At 39.9% G+C, this 21138-nt stretch overlaps 1 protein-coding gene and 1 long non-coding RNA gene across 2 annotated transcripts; both read left to right on the forward strand.

Moving 5' to 3' along the window:
* Positions 1–124: 124 nt before the first annotated feature.
* tomm40 (translocase of outer mitochondrial membrane 40) lies at positions 125–5001 on the forward strand. The gene is made up of 9 exons (XM_004078016.3): positions 125–368; positions 1098–1333; positions 1435–1595; positions 1952–2053; positions 2156–2261; positions 2945–3067; positions 3206–3282; positions 4322–4424; positions 4518–5001. The coding sequence occupies exons 2-9, from the start codon at positions 1117–1119 to the stop codon at positions 4655–4657; spliced, it is 1029 nt and encodes a 342-aa protein (XP_004078064.1). The 5' UTR covers positions 125–368; positions 1098–1116; the 3' UTR covers positions 4658–5001.
* A 10429-nt stretch (positions 5002–15430) lies between these two features.
* On the forward strand, positions 15431–21048 carry LOC110016691. The gene is made up of 3 exons (XR_002874944.1): positions 15431–16014; positions 16084–16206; positions 20504–21048. It is a non-coding gene; the product is annotated as an uncharacterized LOC110016691 (long non-coding RNA).
* Positions 21049–21138: the final 90 nt, after the last annotated feature.

Below are 21138 nucleotides of genomic sequence, written 5' to 3' on the forward strand. Positions count from 1 at the left end.
TTATCTGCAAAACATACACAAATAAAGATCTTGAGTTTTATAACTGCTTCCCACATTTAGGCGTCACGCCTTCGTTTGCTTTTTTAAGGGCCTTTTTACCTGCAACCTCAGATTTAGGCGTACCCTTGGAGTGTCATTCAGAACAAGCATGAAAGATCCCGATGTTCAGCGAATCAATCTCGGCCTACGTCACCTGGATTTTACTGTCCTCGCAGTTTCTTGACCAATAGAAGTTGAGGATGGATTTCTGTCGACCAATCATCACTTGAGTTCGGGGTAGTGGGCAGGCGCTTGTGTACTCCGGTCGCGGACGTTTGTCGTGAACTTTGCCGGTGTGCAAGTACCCCCTAGACCCCTTAACCGTCCGCGTGAGTATCCTACCTGCTGGGATTTGACTTAAAAATGATATTATAAATCTTGCGGACTCTATCGCGTAGTTTTACTTTGTATTAGACCTCTGTGGTTTTCCTCAATTTGATCTCGTGGTCGCCTCCACATGGCTACCAACCCTGCTAGCTAGCTAGCTAGCTACACACTAAACCTCGCACTTCTCCTTAACAGCTAAAATTGCCATTAATAAGCCTTTTTGCGGTCTGTTTGCTTTATTTAGTAACGCATCATATGTTTAAACTGGAGTGTAATTTTTGACATCTTTTTTTCTTGCCTTCATTGAATTTTTTTTGGCGTGTCGAGGATGAATTACTGGGCCTGGGCTACACTACAGTTATTTAACCTGCTGTCTCTGTACCATCTTTGCTAGCATAGAAACACTGAGTAGCTAATCAAGTTTGGGGAAGTTGATCAATATTTTCCACCTAAACCAGTTGGGTGATAATTTGCTGAACATGCTTGTTATATTTATGATTACTTGATAAAATGTTGACATACTACGAATTGTTAATAGTAGGGAGTGTAAGATAAGATAAGACTTTATATCCCATGGGTTTATCCCAAATTCTTTGGTCTGCAGCAGCAAAGTGACATTTATAGTGAAATAGTATAGAAAAACAGAACTTTAACTAAGATGTAAATTAAATTATTACTTCATGTCAATTGTAACATAGTAAGTTGTCTAAATAATGTGTTTGTTGTGTTAGTCTGTCATAGTCTCAGAGGATGGGCAGTGTACTGGCTGCCACCTCCCCCAGTCCAGCCCCAGCTGCAGCGTCTGGTGGTCAGGGGGTGCCAGGGCTGGTGTCAGTCCCTCCTGGGTTCACCATGCCCCCCGTGTCCTCCGTTCCCTCCACAGCTGAATCTGGACAGGAGGCAGGCGATGCAGATTCATCCCTTCCAAACCCTGGCACGTACGAGGAGTGCCACCGCAAATGTAAAGGTGAGACGCTGACATCATTTTCAGGAAAATGATACCTAATCTTCGCCAGTGTGGAAACTTGTGTTGAGCATAAGAAGTCATTTGATTTGTCTGTCTTGTAGAGGTTTTCCCCCTGCAGATGGAAGGGGTGCGCTTAGTGGTGAACAAAGGCCTTAGTAACCACTTTCAGGTTAGCCACACTGTGACCCTCAGCACCCTGGGTGACTCTGGTTACCGATTTGGCTCGACCTATGTTGGCAACAAACAGACAGGACCTGCTGAGGTAAACACCCTAATGGTTTTCTGTGACTTCCTGTTTTAGTCCGCCTGAATTTTACCTCCATCATGAGTTCTCCATCATGAGAACAGTTTTCATCAGAGTGGGTCTTTAAATCTAGAGTTACATTTTCTAGCTGTTATTTATTCAAACCACAATTTTAAAATTTATTTTTATCGGAGCTTTTCGTTAATCAACTACCCTAATAACATGGAATCCAAGCCTTTAACACAAAGATGTACAAAGCACACTGTACCACATAAATAGCCAAAAAGTCATGTAGTACAAAGTTTTTTTCTCCAACTTTAATCACTGTTAAGATTTTGATAACTTAAAATGTGCAAATTGTGTTTTTCTTGTAGTTATTTCCCGTTTTAGTCGGAGACATGGACAACACTGGCAGCCTGAATGCTCAGATCATCCACCAACTAACCAAAGCTGTACGCACCAAGATAGCCATTCAAGTATGTAAACAAACGAAAATTCACAAACTTTGCCTTTCAGAGTTAATTTGCTTCCTTTGTGTTATTAGTTGGTGTTCACATGTTTATTTTCTTTTGTTGTAGACTCAGCAACAAAAGTTTGTGAACTGGCAGTGTGACATGGAATACCGCGGGAAAGACTTCACCACTGCTGTTACACTCGGAAATCCAGACGTGCTTGTTGGATCTGGTATGGATTTCATTTCAAATTCATGTCACGTGCCTTTCTGTGATCACAGACCACTAACAACTAATACCAGTTTAACTTTAAAGCAGGGGACACATTGAACCGCTTTTGTAAGACGGCGGCTCATTGGCGCTTGTTGTGCCACTTGGTCAGATGTCAAAGTTATTTGCACATCAAATTTCAGTCTGCTGCCTCTGCTGTGACGTGCATAAAGCTTTCTGTGAAAAAGCATTTGTCCAAAAGCATATTCCTAAACCTGAAGCAAATCTGTGTTTGAATTTATTCAAAGCATTCATGAGAAACTCCGATTTATATGCTTGGTGAATAAATAAGCACGTTTTTGTTTTTTTACATCTGTATTCTTTTAGAGGATTGTGGACAGATTCTGGTGCAGCTTAAGTTTACACATCCTCAGAATGGACGCTGTTGTTCCTTTGGTGTCAAAAACGAGCGCAATAATTTACCAAAGAGCTTTGGTGTTCAGCTTCGTTGTGTTCCTTTGGCTCTGCACGAGTTGTTGCATATTCATTAACAGTTATTGTAAATCTAATTAAAGTCGTATTCAAGACTTGCTCCATCGAAGAAAGTGAAAGCTGAATATGAAAACGTTGAAATAAAATTATGTGTGCCAAACATGAAGGATTTTTTTATTAATCTAAGTGATTAATGCGTGGATTTTCCTGTAGGTATTGTAGTTGCTCACTATCTCCAGTCAGTCACGCCGGCTCTGGCTCTGGGTGGAGAGCTGGTGTATCACAGGAGACCAGGCGAGGAAGGGACTGTAACCTCTCTGCTGGGCAGATACACAGGTACTTTTGTCATCCTGATGATTCTTAGCTTGAGTTTTTGTATATTCACTTATGTTGATATTGATGCTCAAAAACATTGTTGCTTTGATCCATATATAGTCTGACATGTTGAAAGCAGCCTATTTTTCTTTCCTTAAGGTGACAACTTTGTTGCTACTTTAACTGTGGGAGGAGCTGGAGCTCATGCTACATACTACCACAAAGCTAATGAGCAGGTACTTCATGTCAGAAATCTGTGTACAGCTCAAACCCATGTTTTTATGCCATTAACTCGTTTTTTTTTTTTTTTTTTGTTTTGTTTTTTTGTAAGTTGGCTGTAAAACACAAAAAACCATAAGAAGAACACTGTTTTCACCAAATTAACGTTTCAAAGGTTCAGCCTTTTCTTCATAAATATTGTAAAGTTAAAAACAAAATTTAAACTCTTTTTTTAAAGCTTCAAAGTGTGAGTTAGTTGACGAATGTTTCATTCCAAATTTCACTGCTCATAATCTGCATTTAATTAAAAAAATATAAAGAAGGATCGTCCCACTAATGGCATTTTGGTGTGCTCCTTTGGAATATTTGTCACTGCCATAACTCTGTATTTAACAGAACAAGTCATTTGGTTAAATGTTATTGTGGACTTAATAGGGGTGTTAATGATTCATTTTAAAGATTCATATCATAATTTTCAGCTGCTGATATGATTTTTAGTCGATGTTGGTTCATGTCGAACAATCCTTTTCACTGACCTTCCAGATTCTTTGTGTTTCTTGCAAGACAATCAAGTATAAATTAAATCTGTGTACAAACAAGCAAGTAAACAAGAATTAATGGCAAATCCATTCACATTTTAGTTTTCTAAAGTTAACCCTACTGTTGTTTTTCCATATAAAATAATACAAACGGAACATCATGAAGCATTCTACCACACTGTATGCTCATGTCTTTGCTAAATTCTAAGAGTTTCCACACATTGGACTGGAATGATGGCTTGGTCATTTTTTGCTGTCATGCGTGTTGTCCACTGTGATGCACTTGGTCGTTTTTACGTTACAGTAAAAAGAAAACCGCCGTGCCTCAATCCAAATGGGTTTTCCAATATTAATTTAATCCATTTATTTAATTTGGATCTTATAATAAATAGTATAGGTTGATTAAATAGGTTGATTAAATTCACATCAGACAGATCGTTCTGATTGGATTATAAATCTATTAAGTCGATTATTCGTTACACCCCTAAGACGTATTTATTGGTTTCTTTGTTTGCAGTTGCAGGTTGGGGTTGAATTTGAAGCCAGCACACGGATGGAGGACACTACGACATCTTTTGGTTATCAGCTGGATCTCCCCAAAGCCAACTTGTTGTTTAAAGGTAAATGAAAGCATTTTTGATTGCAGCACAAGTGACGTGTTATGTAAAGGTTACCAAATGTGTGCGTCTTCAACTTTGTGTTTCACTATGTAGGCACAGTTGACAGTAATTGGGTGGTTGGTGCAACCCTTGAGAAGAAACTGGTGCCGCTTCCTCTCACACTGGCCCTCGGTGCTTTCCTCAACCATCGCAAGAACAAGTTCCAATGTGGGGTTGGCGTGACCATTGGCTAGAGGCGCTCCAGCTGCCCTGATCCGGCTCACAGGCTGCAGCCCGGACCGGCAGACACACAGAAACCTGGACTAAGTTTTAAGAATTGGATGCAGAGACTCTCTTACAACTGAGAATTTGGGGCCGGACAGAGAGACGTTTTCCACGAAGCCAGAACTGGCCAAGCCATGCCTACATATTGTAGCACACGTCTTTCCTGTATGGTGTTTTGAAGGCTAGAGTCATAAATAGCAGAGGGATTCAAGTCACGCATGAGAACGTGTTGTAAAGTAGGTGGTGAGACATAATATATGGTTGTCATGTAAGGACTAAAATAAATGTGACTACATTTTTTTTTACAACTGGATGCTGTGTTCATGTTCATTTAGTATGGAGTGTTTTCAAAGAACGGATCATCTGCAAAGCTTTTATTTTATATATAATTAGTTTTCTTTACAGTTGGGCAAAAAATGATTTGGCAGTCAGCAGTTCTGCAAGTTGTCCCACTTAAAAGGATGAAGAGGACTATAATTATTAAAGGTATACTAAATATAGCAAAAAGAATCCAAGAAAATCCCATTGTATGATCTTTAAAGAATTTGTTTGTATAATCATGCAGAAAATAAGGAATCTACTTCCTAAAATGAGAATTCTGTTTCTCACAGACCTGTTGGTTATCTGCTCTTTACCTGTGTAAAGTCACCTGTATGAACTGGTTATCTGTATAAAAGACACCTGTACACACCCTGAAACGGTCAGACTGCAGTCTCTCCACCATGACCTAAGAGATGTCAAACGGACACAAGGGACAAGATTGTAGACCTTAACAAGACTGGGATGAACTAATGGAAATCAAACAAGTGGTTTGGCGAGAAGAGATCAACTATAGGAGCAATTTTTAGAAAATGGAAGAAATTCAGGATCACTGAGGATCTCTCTTACCTGGGGAGGTAAACGATCCTGAGAACGGTGAAGAAATGGCTCAAAAAAAACACCGGAGGAACTGGTTAATGATGTGAAGAGAGTTGGTACATCTGGAGCAAAGATTACTAATGGCCATCTCTGAGTAACCTCGTGCTTTGGAGCCAGTGGCGGTTCTACCCTGAATTACTCCCCGGGCGAGACCCTCCTCTGCCCCCCCCCCCCCCCCTCCCCCCCAATAGAGTCACTTTGTCCATTTATTGTAACTGAAAATACAGTTAGGAAATATTTAATAAACACAAATAATCTGAAATAAATATTATAAACTACAAATCACACAAATAATACACTAGAATAAATGTGACTGCAGCACTAAGAACAGAAAACACTAACTAAAACCTAACCTTTGTGGCCTTCCTGATGCAAGCTTGTCAATAACGTCATCATATGAAATCTGCTCCCCCCCTGAATGATTGATACTAACAACAGCAGGTTAGTGAGTTGCTCCTGAGACATTGGTGATCTCAGGTATGACTTGATCAACTGGAGTTTTAAAAAGCTAACAGCAGCAGCAGCAGCAGCAGCAGCAGCAGCAGCAGCAGCAGCTATAGCTATAGCTATAGCTATAGTGCTGCAGGTATGACTTGATCAACTGGAGTTTTAAAAAGCTAACAGCAGCAGCAGCAGCAGCAGCAGCAGCAGCAGCTATAGCTATAGCTATAGCAGCAGCATGCTACCATCACAGCTTATTTAACATTATGAACTAATATACAACAATAAAACACAACAAAAACTTTGTGTTACAGCAGAGCAGACAGACACACGAATCATAACTAATGTTACAAGTTAAGGCAGAGCAAACATTTAAGAATAAATATCTTAAAAATGACGTTATTTGCAATATTTGGGCCTACTTCAGTTTTGGTCATGATAGACCAAACAAGAGATTTTTCCTCTGCAACGTTGTTGTTGTTGGAGGGCAGGTAGCATTCGAATTTAGAAAACGTGCATCTAGCTATGCGATAATACCCTTTTCTTTGTCTCTTTTCACCTCTTCTTCTCTTTTCTTTCTAAATTGGGCACCAGCTTTGACCTTTTTTCTCCATATTTCAGATGTTTTTGCATTTAGCATAAATGTCCTGACATAGGTATCAAGTCTGTCGACTAAACCAACTGTCATCTAAGTGAAGAATTTTTTTTGTTTTCCCATTTTTTATTTGGGCATTTCACACAAAAATAACCAAAAAAGCATGATTTTTTTATACCTTTTTTATACCCGCAGCCCCCCCCCCGTTCGTCATACATTTCCAGAGGGAGCGCGTGCAGCTGCACCCAGGGGCGCCAATTCGCTACATGGCGGCGCAATTTTTATTTTTATTTTTTCATCAAGCACTGAGCCGCGGCCCGCGACCGTTGCCCCCCTGGAAGAAGATCCAGCCAGGTTTGCGCATGCGTTTTGCGCTCCGTGCTCACCTCTCAGCCTGCATCCTTCACCCCGCGCCCCCTCCCTTCTCCTTCTTCACCCCGCGCCCCCTCCCTTCTCCTTCTCAAACACATTTGCGTCTACTTCTCAAAGACAGGAGAGAGCGCAGCTGCGGGGCGGGGGCGCCGCCAGGTTTCAGGCTGTTACAAACTCTGTGATATAAGTAAACCAATAGTGATTCATAAAGTATTTTACAAGAGCTGAGCCGCTGGCGCCGCCCCTCCGTCATTTTTCCGCCCCGGGCGATCGCCCGTATGGCCCGTGCCTAAAACCGCTACTGTTTGGAGCTTTTTGTTCTGCAAAGAGACAGGACAACTAAGGAAAAGAAAGAAAGGATGGATGGAGCCATTTGGTGAGATTTGGGGTAAAATGTCTTTCTGTTGGTGAGATCATGGAGAACAAAGTGTGTCTGGATATTCCAGCATGACAAGGATCGAAAACTCATCACCCAGGCAACAAATGAGTTGCTATTAAAGCATTTCAATGTTCTGCTGTGGTCTAGTCAGTGTCTGCACTTCAGTCCAGCAGAGAATCTGTGGCTGGAGTTGAAAGTGTTGCCCAGAAATGGCCTGACAACATCACAGCTCTTAGGAAGATCTGAGTGGAAGAACTGATCAACACTGCAGCTATAGTGTGTGGAAACCTGGTGAAGACCAGTCAAAAATTTACATACTCCAGCAGTGGCGGTTCTACACTAACTTATTCCCTGGGCGAGTAACCCCACCAGCGCCCCCCCCCCCCCACACACACATACAAAATTTGACAACATCCTGTTGTGTTCCCTATCTTCTATTTAGCCATTTTACACAAAAAAATGCATGAATTTTCTAGACTCGTATTACAGGGGGGTCAAACTCAGTCACACAGGGGCCTAAGTTAAAAACACGCTTAAGGTTTTGGGCCGAAGAAGATAAATGTTTACTGAACACACTAAAGCTAAACTTTTAAACCTTTTAAACTGAACTTTTTGAACATAAATATGAATAAAAACAGGAACACAAGTTAAACCTTAAATAAGTTGTAATATTTTGTTGTCCATATAAATATATTCTGTCAAAATTATACAAATATGAACATGCTGCAGGACAAAAAGCAAAGAAAGCCTGGAAATATTAATAAGAAATTATATCAAATAATTCCATTTTTTTTGCTCTTTCATCATTTTTTAGAGACATTTTTTTAGAGCTGGACTCCTGCTTCATTTTTAGCAATAATTTCTTAATGTGTGACGTCCTGTGTGTGTCTTTGTGAAACATAACAGAGGGATTAGATCTAAAAAATAAAACTTATTGTGATTAATATGTTAAGGTCTTATGAAACATTAAAGACTAAATCTTAGAACTCATCAGTGGGATTACTCCAGAAATATTTGGCATTTCCCTAAATTCGTGCAACACCAGCAGCAGAAATCCTCCAAAAAAACTCAATCCATAAAAAATGGTCTGCCCGCACCACCCCTCCCCCTCCCCTTCCCTCTGACACACGCGGCTCCGTCTCTATGACGGGAGGCGCAGCTGCGGCCCAGAGTTGATTGTTAGATAGAAAATGACTCCCAATCACCTGTTAGTGTGATTCACCCAGCCACCGGCGAGTTGCGCTCCCCTCTCGAGTTTTTTGACTTATGTTCCAAAGACTACCGCAAAGAGGTGTGGCCGCAAGCGTCTTGCAGCAGAGGGCGGTGGTCACGTGCGCATCGGGTCTGCTGTGTCGGAGCAAAGAATTGTGGGAAATAATCTCCATTGCCTGCTTTTTTCGAAATTGGGTTGAGCACGGGTGTTTGTTCTGCCTATTTCCTTTTCATGTGCCTGTTTTACGTTGTTTCACTCTGAGATATTCTTTTTTTTTTTTTTTTTTTTTTTTTTTTTGCACCATAAGTGTGAAGAGCAAATAGGAGGAAGACATTCTTAAGAGTCTGATGTGTCAAACTTAAGCACTAAGTGTCGGCTGCTGAAGCAATTTCAAATTAAAAGCTCCAAGCTTCCTCTTTGAATATAGTATGTAGCACATTAGGTGTAACGCCTCAGGCACGGCAAATGCCGCCCCCTATGAAGTGCCGCCCTGGGCGACCGCCCACATCGCCCATATCAAAAACCGCCACTGTACTCCAGGCTAGAGAACAATGAATAATACTGAGGGTGATACAAATGTGAAATGACACAAATACCCAATAGAAGTGAGTACATTAATGCCACAACGGGAAATTCATGACATTTTTTAAATCAACTTTAAATTTTAGGTTCATTAAGCGCTTTCTAACTGAAAAAAAATATTAATAATATTTATGATATACGTCGTGAGGAAAGGCGCCCTCTGCTGGCCAAAACAAAAAGAGTGTGCACTCTTTTAACACCAACAACATCTGTCAATAGAGAGCTGAACAGGAAGGAGAAAGTACTTCTAAATGAAGCTTCATTTTGGGATGAACCTAAAGGTAATTATTTTATATTCTATAGTAAAAATTTGATCCCCACACGTAGTATAGTTACCTAAATAACAAGGGCGGGTGTGTTTGTCTACTTAATGTTAGCACGACACACCTGGCCTTAATTGCTCGTTTGTGTTTACGTTACTTGTTAAATTAAATATATTTAATGTATTTTTTGATGTTCATTTGAATGGCAATGAATAACTGGCTGAAAATGGTGTTAATTGCTACCCTGGTCTTTTGTTGTGACGCAGTTTTAATTGAAACTAAAAACACAAGTGAATGTTGATTGACATGTCATGAGTGTTTAACTTGTCATGTTATTTTCTAGAAAAGAAAAGAAAAAACTACGATAAAAATTAGGATTTGCATAACTTCCCACATTTGTCTGACATTTATTTTTATTTCTATTTCATTACCTTAGCATTTTACTTTTTAAACATGTTATCCTATAAGCTAATAATGGTTCTCACAGAAATTTAGCTAGATTCGATTCTTTCTTTAAAGATTGTTAGCAGTTTCTCCTCTGATGGAATGTGATGTATTCTCTAATCAGCCGCTCTGTTAAAATGTAAAAAATATTTCACTTTTAGAATATTTAATTTTAATGTGTGTTTAAAGGTTAATGGTATTTTACAAGCCTTCCCCCTGCTTTACTTCAGAAATCTCATGTTTTGGTACACAATTTTAACACCAAACAAATAACTTTACAACTTTTATAGAGTTAAACTTTCCTCTTTTTATTGATAATATTAACATTATACATAGATAATGATATACTTAAATTTGCCAGTACACAATATAATGAAGAATAATTACTATAACATATTCTTAGAAGAAAATAAATGAGTTCCTGGTTTTACATTTCTTAAGGAGCACATTCAAAATTTTTAAAAAGTCAGAGTTAAGCAAAATAGGCAGAAAATACATTCATCAAAACTGATTTAACAGTATATTAAATAAATTACATATATGTTACCATCACCGTGATTTATTTAACAATTTACGGAAACCTTTATTTTTATCATAACTTCAACTCAGTTTCCTGTTTTAAAAGTTTTCAATCTAACTTGTAATCCTGAAAAAAGCATAAATAGGTTTATGAAGTCACTTTCTCCAAGGTGAGGGACAGAGATTTCCATCAGGGCATCAGGCGAATCAAAGTGAACAGAAAGATGAGAATGGCAGAAGGCTTCATGTTTGGAGAAAAGCTGTGGATGGCAAAGCAGAAAAGACGATCAAATTAATGATTATATCATGGAATTAATACTCATAACTGTTAGATTACTGTGATTTACAAAATAAATAAATAAACGGATACATCTATTAGCCCTAATCCGACTAAACGTGATCTAAATCCGGTCACCCTGTTGAGCAGAACCATAGTGGCTGTCCTTCGATTCAAAACCTTTATATTCAAAGAAACCTCTCTGAAAGTTGTCACAGAGGTGTCCAGAAAGGTCAACTTTACTGCAAGCAATCTGGGATTCTGTTTTATTTTGAACCCTGACGAGCAGATCAAATAACTTGTTTTCAACTTTAAATGGCCAGTAAAATGCACAAAATTTACTGTAAAAAACAATGCAATATTATCCAAATCGCCAATGCAACAGCATTAAATAAATGCACTGATTATATGTCATTAATTTATATGGCACCACATGCATGAAACTGTTATTGAGTAAGCTTAAACGCTAAAATTACTTATACACTCAAAACATCTAGACATCCACACGTTTTGTGTTACTGTGCTGGTAAATTGTGCTCTTTTGTGTCATTAACAGTGGGAACCTGGCTTTACAACCCACTGAGGCAAAAGTCACACCTAATCTTAACAGGTAAGCTGCTGGTTAAAAATTTATAATCTAACATCTGCATATTCTTCAATACTTTTAAAAGATCCGTTGTTTCAGAGAAAACCCATAGAGAATATGAAAGATGAAAACAATATTAGGATACCTGCTATTAACTGTTGTTGGAGGATCTGTTAAAGATGGAGTTGTTAGGATGGTAGTTGGATGATAGTTGTTGGGGTCTTAGGTTTTGTTGGTGGGGTTGAAGTCTTTGTGTCCCAAGAGTTCCTTAAGAAGTCTCCAGCTTGTTCAGAACGCAGCATCTAGATTGTTAGCAGGAACTAGCAGAAGAGATCACATCACTCCTGTGTTAGTTTCGCTCCATTGGCTCCCAGTTGATTCTAGAATCAAGTTCAAGATCCTCCTGTTAACTTATAAGGCCTTACATGGAATGGCCCCGTCCTATATTAAGGACCTCATAGTCCCTTACCATCCAATGAGAACACTTCGCTCGCAAAATGCAGGACTGCTTGTGGTTCCTAGAATTAGTAAAAGTACGGTTGGAGGTAGAGCGTTTAGCCACCAAGCCCCTGTCTTATGGAATAAACTCCCAGCTCATGTAAGAGAGGCCGATTCATTTTCTACATTCAAAGCTAGACTGAAAACGTTCCTCTTTGGACAGGCTTATTGTCAGACTAGTTAGTATTCAGAAATTATTTAACTTAATGTTAATTTGTTTAAATTAAACTTAATAACTATTTCTTTTAAAAGGCTGCTAGAAGTTGAAGCTGGGGTAACTATGGTGCACTGGGGTTCTGTCCTCTTTTCTCTTCTACTTCTACCCTTCCTTTCTCTATTTTTGATCATCACTTATCATTTAGTTCTCCATGCCTCTGTTTGGTACAGTGCGATTCATGTATTGTCCCTCTTTTCCTCTCCCCTCCTGGGGAGTGGGAGTGCTTCCAGACTCCAGTTGGCTCATCCGTGCTCCTGTTCCTGACCGTTTACCTCGCCTTTGCTCCCGCTCCTACACCTGGCTGTGGATCCTGCCTCTGGCTCATCTCTGGCTCGTCTCTGCTCTGTGCCTGACCGAGTACCTCGTCTCTGCTCCTGCTCCTACACCTGGCTGTGGTTCCTGTCTCCGGCTCGACTCGCGTCTTTGACTGTCCCCCCAACCACGGCTGGATGAAGCTCGTCTGCTGGACTTTATATATGTACTTGTAGATTTAGATAAGTTAATTCTTCTCTAAGAGTTCTGGTAAATCGCCTGTCCGTCCTGGGGGAGGATCCCTCCTTCATGTGGGCACCCCTGAGGTTTCTTCGTTTTTTCCGGAATCCGTTTTTTTTGGGAGTTTTTCCTTACCGCGAAGGGGGGTCTAAGGGCAGGGATAGCTTAGTCAGTTTGTTAGTTCATTTTACTTATGATGGCTATGAAGTTTCTCTTACACGGATTTGACATATAATCAGGGATTGTTTTCCCCCTCTTTTGTGACAAAAAAAGAATTGCTAGAATTGAGTGGCAGTCATAATGTTATCAGAGACTACAGCTCCCAGGTTACTTAGTAAAATTCTTAACTTGCCTTGAAAGTTGAGGGTAAAAACAGCACTCCCTCCTTTAAGGAACTCTCTGTTTTGCATTTCTTCCAAAGTTGAATAGTTGAAAATATCCAAGAAGAACACCCTGAACACCATTTTTATTAGTGGTGAAACTCCACCTCTTTGTCATCTGGTGCTGAATGTTTGGGGTCTGATCCAGCATTTGAAAAGTCATTTGTATACGGATGCTTGGCCACTCCAGTTGGTCGTCATAATCACCAGACAAGAAATGCACATACAGTCCAAAATATGTCTCAGAAAGTTTCAGATCAAACAGGAAAGCATAACCCCCATTGGAGTACTGCCTTGAACTGTATATTCTGGATCCTAAGGCACTAGTGTTCAGCACTCTCTGAAAGTCATCAATCTGCAGTGTTAAATGTGGACATTGCTGTGACCCATGTGAACGTTTGTTATATTCTGAAAACATTTTTCTGGACCCATGTACACGGTTCAATCATGAAGAAAAAAGGTTCAGCACACTGTCTAGTGGGTCTAGATGACCCAACTCCCAATGTTAAATTGCCTAGGATACAAGGGTTAATAAGCCCATAATGATCATAATTTCAGTAGTTAGCATTCATACACCCAGGGCCGGCCCTGGTCTTCCGGGGGCCCTATGCGAAATTTAATTTGTGGGCCCTCTAACTGATCAGCAGCACCAACAAAATGCAACTGTTATTGTAATATAAATGACATCTCTCTATTACTACATTTTGTGAATGTATTATTGTTGCTGCTGAAGAACTGAATACAGTTTAAAAAAATTAAAAGTGAAAAGAAATAAATATGAATGAAAAATGTGTATAGATATATATCTTTTAATGTAACATTAGGCACTCGACAAATGACGTTCACAAAACTCCAACTCATTAAAAACAGCAACTTAATAGAAAATCAAATAACGATAAAACAATCCAAAATAAAGAACACAACAGCTCAATGATGGGGATTTTGGAAAGTCAGAGTCTTTCTCAGTCTGAAAAGGACCTCTTTGCACCAAATCCATTCTTACTAGATCAGAGAGTGTTGTTGGTCGTTCAGCTGGACCAAACTTACCAGCAGCAGCATCAACGTTTTCCCTTTCAACAGAAGATGTGGTGACTGGAGTTTCTTCTGCAGCTAAAAAACAAGCATTATTATTATACAATAATCAATGATAAAGCTATTAAAATAAGAATACTAATAATAGTTTACTGGCTCATTTAAAATCTGTGTGCAGGTTTTTCACAATTTCATGATCGTTTTATATATTTATGAGAGATTGATTGTTTGATTGTATATTTGTATGAGGTCATATTTGTTTATTTAAATATGAAAAATTTGGGACTTCATTCTCTTCAGCTGCTGTTTATGAAAAAAGGGGTTATTCAGACACTGTTTTTTTTAAATACTTTACATGCTATTAAAGTTACCTGAGATGACATCTTCAGTGATGTCAGGAACATCTTGGGATGTGGACGCTGCACCACCTCCAATACTTTTTGAGAGCAGAAGAAACTGTTGGCTGGGAAGAAACTGTGCAAAACATCCTCATTATGTAAAACCAAAACTGCAAAATACAAATAATAAATAAATGTACCCATTTATAAATAATAAATGTGAACACTAATTTGAGTAGAAATGGAAATATTAGCATTTATACACTTCTTTATTATAATTTTGTATTTCATAATTTTAAAATTAGTACATTTATTTTGTTCGTCATTTATAAATTAGAAAATGTATTTCCTGTTTGTATTTGGCAGTTTTGATTCTCCATATTTCATGCTAATGCAAGATTTTAAGACAAACTCATTGTTGTAAAAGTCAGACTACCTGACTGTCAATAAAAGATAAACAGCTGTTTTTATACTGACACAACCGGAAAATGCAGATCGCACTAAATATGTGTTAATTAGCCAATATGATAACGTGAGTTAAAACATTATCAGCCACTGTTGTCATTATTTACTTTTCTCTGCTCTCCGCCGTTTTGGAAAGTCATGTCTGACCTCATCTTGGAAACTTGGATATCAGAATTATTTTCTAGTTTTCCATTGGAAATTACGACAAAAACGGGATAGTTTTGAGCAATCTTCACCTCGGATTGATTCGTATTTTACGTAAATCGCGCAGCTGCACAGAAAGGCAGGAGAAGAATCCGGCCCCAACATCCTCCAAACTTACCTTGTGACTGATGTTTAAATTCTTCATCGTTTTTCAGCTCCTGATGGATAAAGTATCTTTGGCATAAAGTTCTCTTGTTGTCGCGTTGATCAACGTGACAAAATGCGCTCGTTTTTTTCTTTTTCCCAACTTTATTGAAACAAAATGCGCTCGTAAATGTACATTGCGCCAGGCTCAGATGAAATGATGTTGACCAATCGTTGCTAAGAGTGGCGTAACGTCATCATTTGGGTTGCCAGATTGATTCGGGTGTGTTGAAGGGGGCGATCATTAAAGTGCAGCCAACTTTCTTTTGCACAGCATTCAGAGCGCACGTTGGTACGGACGTGCTATGAAATGGGTTGCCAGATTTGGCTCTTTTTTATTTTTTTCGCCACCTCGGGGACCTGGTGGTGGCGGTTTGTGTACCGCCAGAATCCACAGCTCTAATGGTTTTTAGGGGATCGTGTGGTTATGAAAATTTAGCCATGGAGATTATATTAAGGCTCTTTAAAATGGAGATGATAGTCTTATGTGTCATCAGTTGTCTTGGTTGGTGTTTAAATAACACCATGAGCAAATTAACCCTGACCGTAGAAACTTCATCATTTACGCTCTCAAGCTTAGTTCAAGAGTTAATTCTTGTGTCCACAAGCCAGTCTTCTATCTGCCCTGCTTAAGCAGATGACACTTGGCTACATGCAAAACAGCTCAAGTGAAAAAACGCAAAGATGACGACTATCAACACCCAGTTAGCACTTTTTTTTCCACGGCTCCATAAAAAACGGTTCTCTTGGTTTTCATAAGTGTAACAGCTCTTTGCTTTTCCAGATCCAGAAAGTGATGAAGATTTCAGTGAGCCATCTGAGAGTTAGGATGAAGAATTCACAGTGAGGAAACCCACAAAGACCAAAAAGAACAAAGTCTCCACCAAAGACAGAATCAAACCAGATCCCACTTCTGAAAAAGACAAACAACCGTCGAAACCATCAAAGACGAAGCCTGAAGCAGCAGGTTGGTTTCAACAGCTGACGTTTTCCATCCTCTTGACTTTTGCTACTAAGATTTAAAAAAATATTTTAGCTGCTTCCAAACCGGTAAAAAGTCTTCCAACATCCAAACCAACACCCACCAGATCTCCTTCCACAAAGCCTTCATCCTCTCTGAGCCCAGCAGCGGGGAGAGTACCCAAGTGGAACCCACCAGGTACAGCTTCAGTGAGAATCAATACACTTACTCTTTCGGTTATTTAAACTGCTGTAATCAGATTGAAGGCTAATATTTATGTTTGTAAGGAATTAAGAGTTACCTTTCCAAATCCTCTTATACTCTGTAGAGGACATACTGGGCTTTCCATTGATGTCATGTGACGAGTTTGCATGCTGGGAACTTTAAGTTTTACCTTTACAAAGATGGCTGCCATACCATTTACCTAATTTTATGTAAAGGTGAAAGGCAAGTCAAATATTTTGTATCTATTCCTTTTTTTTACCATGATAATTATATATATTCTTGGTCATAAACATGTTAGGAACAATATTTTCAGTTTTAATACAGCAGGCGTTTAATGAATGTCCACTGTAGAGGACACCGGGACCATTTTAATGTATTTAATGGCTGCACATGATTTAGGAGAAAAAAGTGAAGCAGAGAGGATTCTATACCAGATAGTTGAGAGAGATTCAGATTTGGAGCTTTCAAATGATAAAAAGGATAAGATTCAGAAAAAAATAACTGTTATTTTTTTAATTAACTTGACTTTTTGTGTTTTTTAAACGTCCATCATAACAGGTTTACACTTGTGCTAGCAGGGCGTTCTGCCTATCAAGATGACGCCAAAGTTTGTGAATACAGGAGTCCAATCTCTTACTTTTCACAGTACATTGATAACATTTTTGAGGATCTGTTTTTGATTTAATTGTGTTCCAACTACCGGGGAATCACACTCCTCAGCCTCCCTGGGAATGTCTATAGGCCACAGTACTGGAGTAGACAGTCGGTCCAATAGTCGAACTTCAGATCCAGGAACAACAGTTCGGTGTCCTTCCTGGTCTTGGAACAGTATAACAGCTCTACACCCTCTCTAGGGTGCTGGAGGGAATGCAGGAGTTCGCTCATTCAGTCCAGATGTGTTTTGTGGATTTGGAGAAGGCGTTCGACCGCGTCCCACATGGTATCCTGTGGAGGGTGCTGTGGGATTATGGGGTCCGGGGAGCCTTACTGAGGGCTGTCAGGTCTCTGCATGACCGGAGCAAGAGCTTGGTTCGCATAGCTGGCAGTAAGTCAAACCTGTTCCCGGTGCATGTTGGACTCTGGTAGAGATGCTCTTTATCCTAGTTCTGTTCATAGTTTTTATGGACAGAATTTCTAGGGCACAGGCAGGGGCTGTAGGGGGTCTGGTTTGGGGACCACAGTTTCATCTCTGCTCTTTGCAGACGATGTTGTCCTATGGCTTCATCAAGCTGGGACCTCCAGCGTGCATTAGGGCGGTTTTTGGCCAAGTGTGAAGCGACTGGGATGCGGGTCAGCACCGCTAAATCTGAGGCCATGGTTCTTGACCAAAGAAAGGTAGTTTGCCATCTCTATGTGGGTGGAGTGTCCCTGCCCCAGGTGGAGAAGTTTAAATATATTGGAGTCTTGTCCATGAGTAAAGGAAGACAGGAGCATGAGATTGACAGGTGGATCGGAGCGGCGTCCATAGTTATGCAGTTGATGTACCGGTCCGTTACGGTGAGGAGAGAGCTGAGCCAATAAGCAAAGCTCTCAATTTACCGGTCGATCATTCAATTCAATTCAATTCAATTTTATTTGTATAGCCCAAAATCACAACAACAGTCGTCTCGATGGGCTTCGAAGTAAAACATGAAATCAAAAGGATCACGAATACAAAGAGTTCAATAGAAAAATACTAAAATGAACTAACAAACTGACTAAGCTATACTGGCATCCCTGCCCTTAGACCCCCCTTCGCGGTAAGGAAAAACTCCCAAAAAAACCGGATTCCGGAAAAAACGAAGAAACCTCAGGGGTGCCCACATGAAGGAGGGATCCTCCCCCAGGACGGACAGGCGATTTACCAGAAATCTTAGAGAAGAATTAACTTATCTAAATCTACAACTACAAATATAAAAGTCCAGCAGACGAGCTTCATCCAGCCGTGGTTGTGGGGACAGTCAAAGGCGCGAGTCGAGCCGGAGACAGGATCCACAGCCAGGTGTAGGAGCAGGAGCAGAGACGAGGTACTCGGTCAGGTACAGAGCAGAAACGAGCCAGAGATGAGCCAGAGGCAGGATCCACAGCCAGGTGTAGGAGCAGGAGCAAAGGCGAGGTAAACGGTCAGGAACTGGAGCACGGATGAGCCAACTGGTGTCTGGAAGCACTCCCACTCCCCAGGAGGGGAGAGGAAAAGAGGGACAATACATGAATCGCACTGCACCAAACAGAGGCATGGAGAACTAAATGATAAATTATGATCAAGAATAGAGGAGAGGAAGGGTAGAAGTAAAAACAGGAAAGAGGACAGAACCCCAGTGCACCATAGTTACCCCAGCTTCAACTTCTAGCAGCCTTTTAAAAGAAATAGTTATTATTAAGTTTAATTTAAACAAATTAACATTAAGTTAAGTAATCTCTGAATACTAACTAGTCTGACAATAAGCCTGTCCAAAGAGGAATGTTTTCAGTCTAGCTTTGAATGTAGAAACTGAGTCGGCCTCTCTTACATGAGCTGGGAGCTTATTCCATAAAACAGGGGCTTGGTGGCTAAACGCTCTACCTCCAACCGTACTTTTACTAATTCTAGGAACCACAAGCAGTCCTGCATTTTGCGAGCGAAGTGTTCTCATTGGATGGTAAGGGACTATGAGGTCCTTAATATAGGACGGGGCCATTCCATGTAAGGCCTTATAAGTTAACAGGAGGATCTTGAACTTGATTCTGGAATCAACTGGGAGCCAATGGAGCGAAACTAACACAGGAGTGATGTGATCTCTTCTGCTAGTTCCAGCTAACAATCTAGCTGCTGCGTTCTGAACAAGCTGGAGACTTCTTATGGAACTCTTAGGACACGCTGCTAACAAGGAGTTACAGTAATCCAGCCTCGACGTAACAAACGCATGGATGAGTTTTTCAGCATCACTCTTAGAAAGTATATTTCTGATCTTAGCAATATTCCGCAGGTGAAAAAAGGCAGTTCTGCACGCCTGAGATATGTGAGCCTTAAATGATAAATCCTGGTCAAGTAAAACCCCAAAGTTTCTAACTGTGGAATTGGGGGCTATACTTATGCCATCCAGGGAGACTATCTGAGCAGACAGAGTATCTCTGAGGTTTTTAGGACCAAGTATAATGACCTCAGTTTTTTCTGGGTTCAAGAGGAGGTAATTAATTGTCATCCAGGTCTTGATGTCACTGATGCAGGCGTTCAGTTTCTCTATCTGGTCATTCTGGTCAGGCTTCATGGATAAATACAACTGCGTATCGTCGGCATAACAATGAAAATTAATGCTGTGTTTCCTGATTATGTTTCCTAGGGGTAGCATATAAAGCGTAAACAGGATCGGTCCCAAGACTGAGCCCTGTGGGACTCCATAGTTGACTCGAGTGCACTGAGAGGAATGGCCATTTACATTAACGAACTGATACCTATCGGACAGATAGGATTTAAACCACTGGAGAGCAGATCCTCTGATCCCTATGTCCTGCTCTAATCTATGGAGTAAAATACCGTGGTCGATAGTGTCAAAGGCTGCACTGAGGTCCAACAGGACCAGAATAGAAACTAGTCCCTTTTCTGAGGCCAATAACAAGTCATTAGAGACTCTAACTAGTGCAGTTTCCGTACTGTGGTGAGGTCTAAACCCCGACTGAAAGTCTTCAAAGTGGCTGTTGTCCTGTAGGTGGCAGTAAAGCTGCTTAACTACAACTCTTTCTAGGATTTTAGAAATAAAGGGCAGGTTTGATATCGGTCTATAGTTGGCCAAGATGCTAGGATCCAAACTGGGCTTTTTCAGAAGAGGTTTAACAACTGCATATTTAAAAGACTGTGGCACGTAACCCGTTTCCAGAGAGGCATTTATCATTGTTAATATGGGATCATTAATTAGGGGAAAAGTTTCTTTAAAAAGTCTAGTGGGAATTGGGTCTAACAGACACGTTGACACAGACACGAGATCATCCTCTCTAGCAGATGGTCAAACAAGTAACAAAAGAGTGATGCAGAATTTTATTGTTTTACAACAAAATTTAATGTTTTTTGGGTGAATATCACTAAAGATTTAATCTGCTCCTTTTTTCTGATTTTCCAAATTGACTTATATTTTCACAGAAATATCGTCCTGTTGTACTCTACAGTGGACGTGTTGGGAAATTAAAATAAAATATATTTTTAAAAAAATTGTAAGGTGTTTATTTAGGCCCAAATAGATAGGAAATCACAAAAATAAAAAACAGTAATTGTAAGACACTGATTTTCCTTGGTTCTCAGGAGGATATCATATTCCAGCTCAGATTGGTAAAAGCGCCTCATCGTCACACAGTCCACCGGTGAAGTCACCCAGCCAGGAGCTGCGACTTGGACTGTCCCGCCTAGTCTGAGTCAACCGCTCCATCCCAGCGTTGCATGTCACTAACCCATTAGGGGACAGCGCATCATGTGTACCAGGGACGGCCATTTTCTCTTAACACAATTTTTAGAGAACATTCTAAAAATCGTTTTTGTCTTCCGGTTATTTATGACACAAGTCTCCAACTTGAACTAAAATTTAAGAGCTTCAGGGAGGGGCTGCTAGGTTGTCCACACAGTCTGGTCCTCAGGAGTTAATCCTCTATTCTTTGTGTGAATTAAACAAAACCCTTGTTGGTTTGTGAGGAAACTAAAAATTGTTTCTCTTTTAATACAAATGTTTTTGCCTGTAATTTTCATATCCTTATAAATTCTTCTGTTTTTCTTTTTACTTATTGTTCAGCAAACTTTGCATATTATGTACATACATCTCAAATAAAATTGGAAAAAAAAGGAGTTGTTTGGAATGTCATTTAATGCAAATACCAGCAAGTAAAAAAAACAACTTTGAACTGAAGTAAAATGTAAGTGTTTTATTTGAGAACAACTGGATACTAAAATGTTTTTTAAACTGC

This window comes from Oryzias latipes, chromosome 16 (assembly GCF_002234675.1).
Source record: "Oryzias latipes chromosome 16, ASM223467v1".
Lineage (NCBI taxonomy): Eukaryota > Metazoa > Chordata > Actinopteri > Beloniformes > Adrianichthyidae > Oryzias > Oryzias latipes.

Coding starts and splice junctions, on each gene's coding strand:
- tomm40 (XM_004078016.3), top strand. CDS start 1,117: ATGGGCAGTGTACTGGCTGCCACCTCCCCCAGTCCAGCCCCAGCTGCA. Junction 2,054..2,155: donor GCACCAAGATAGCCATTCAA/GTATGTAAACAA, acceptor CTTTTGTTGTAG/ACTCAGCAACAAAAGTTTGT. Junction 3,068..3,205: donor TCTGCTGGGCAGATACACAG/GTACTTTTGTCA, acceptor TCTTTCCTTAAG/GTGACAACTTTGTTGCTACT.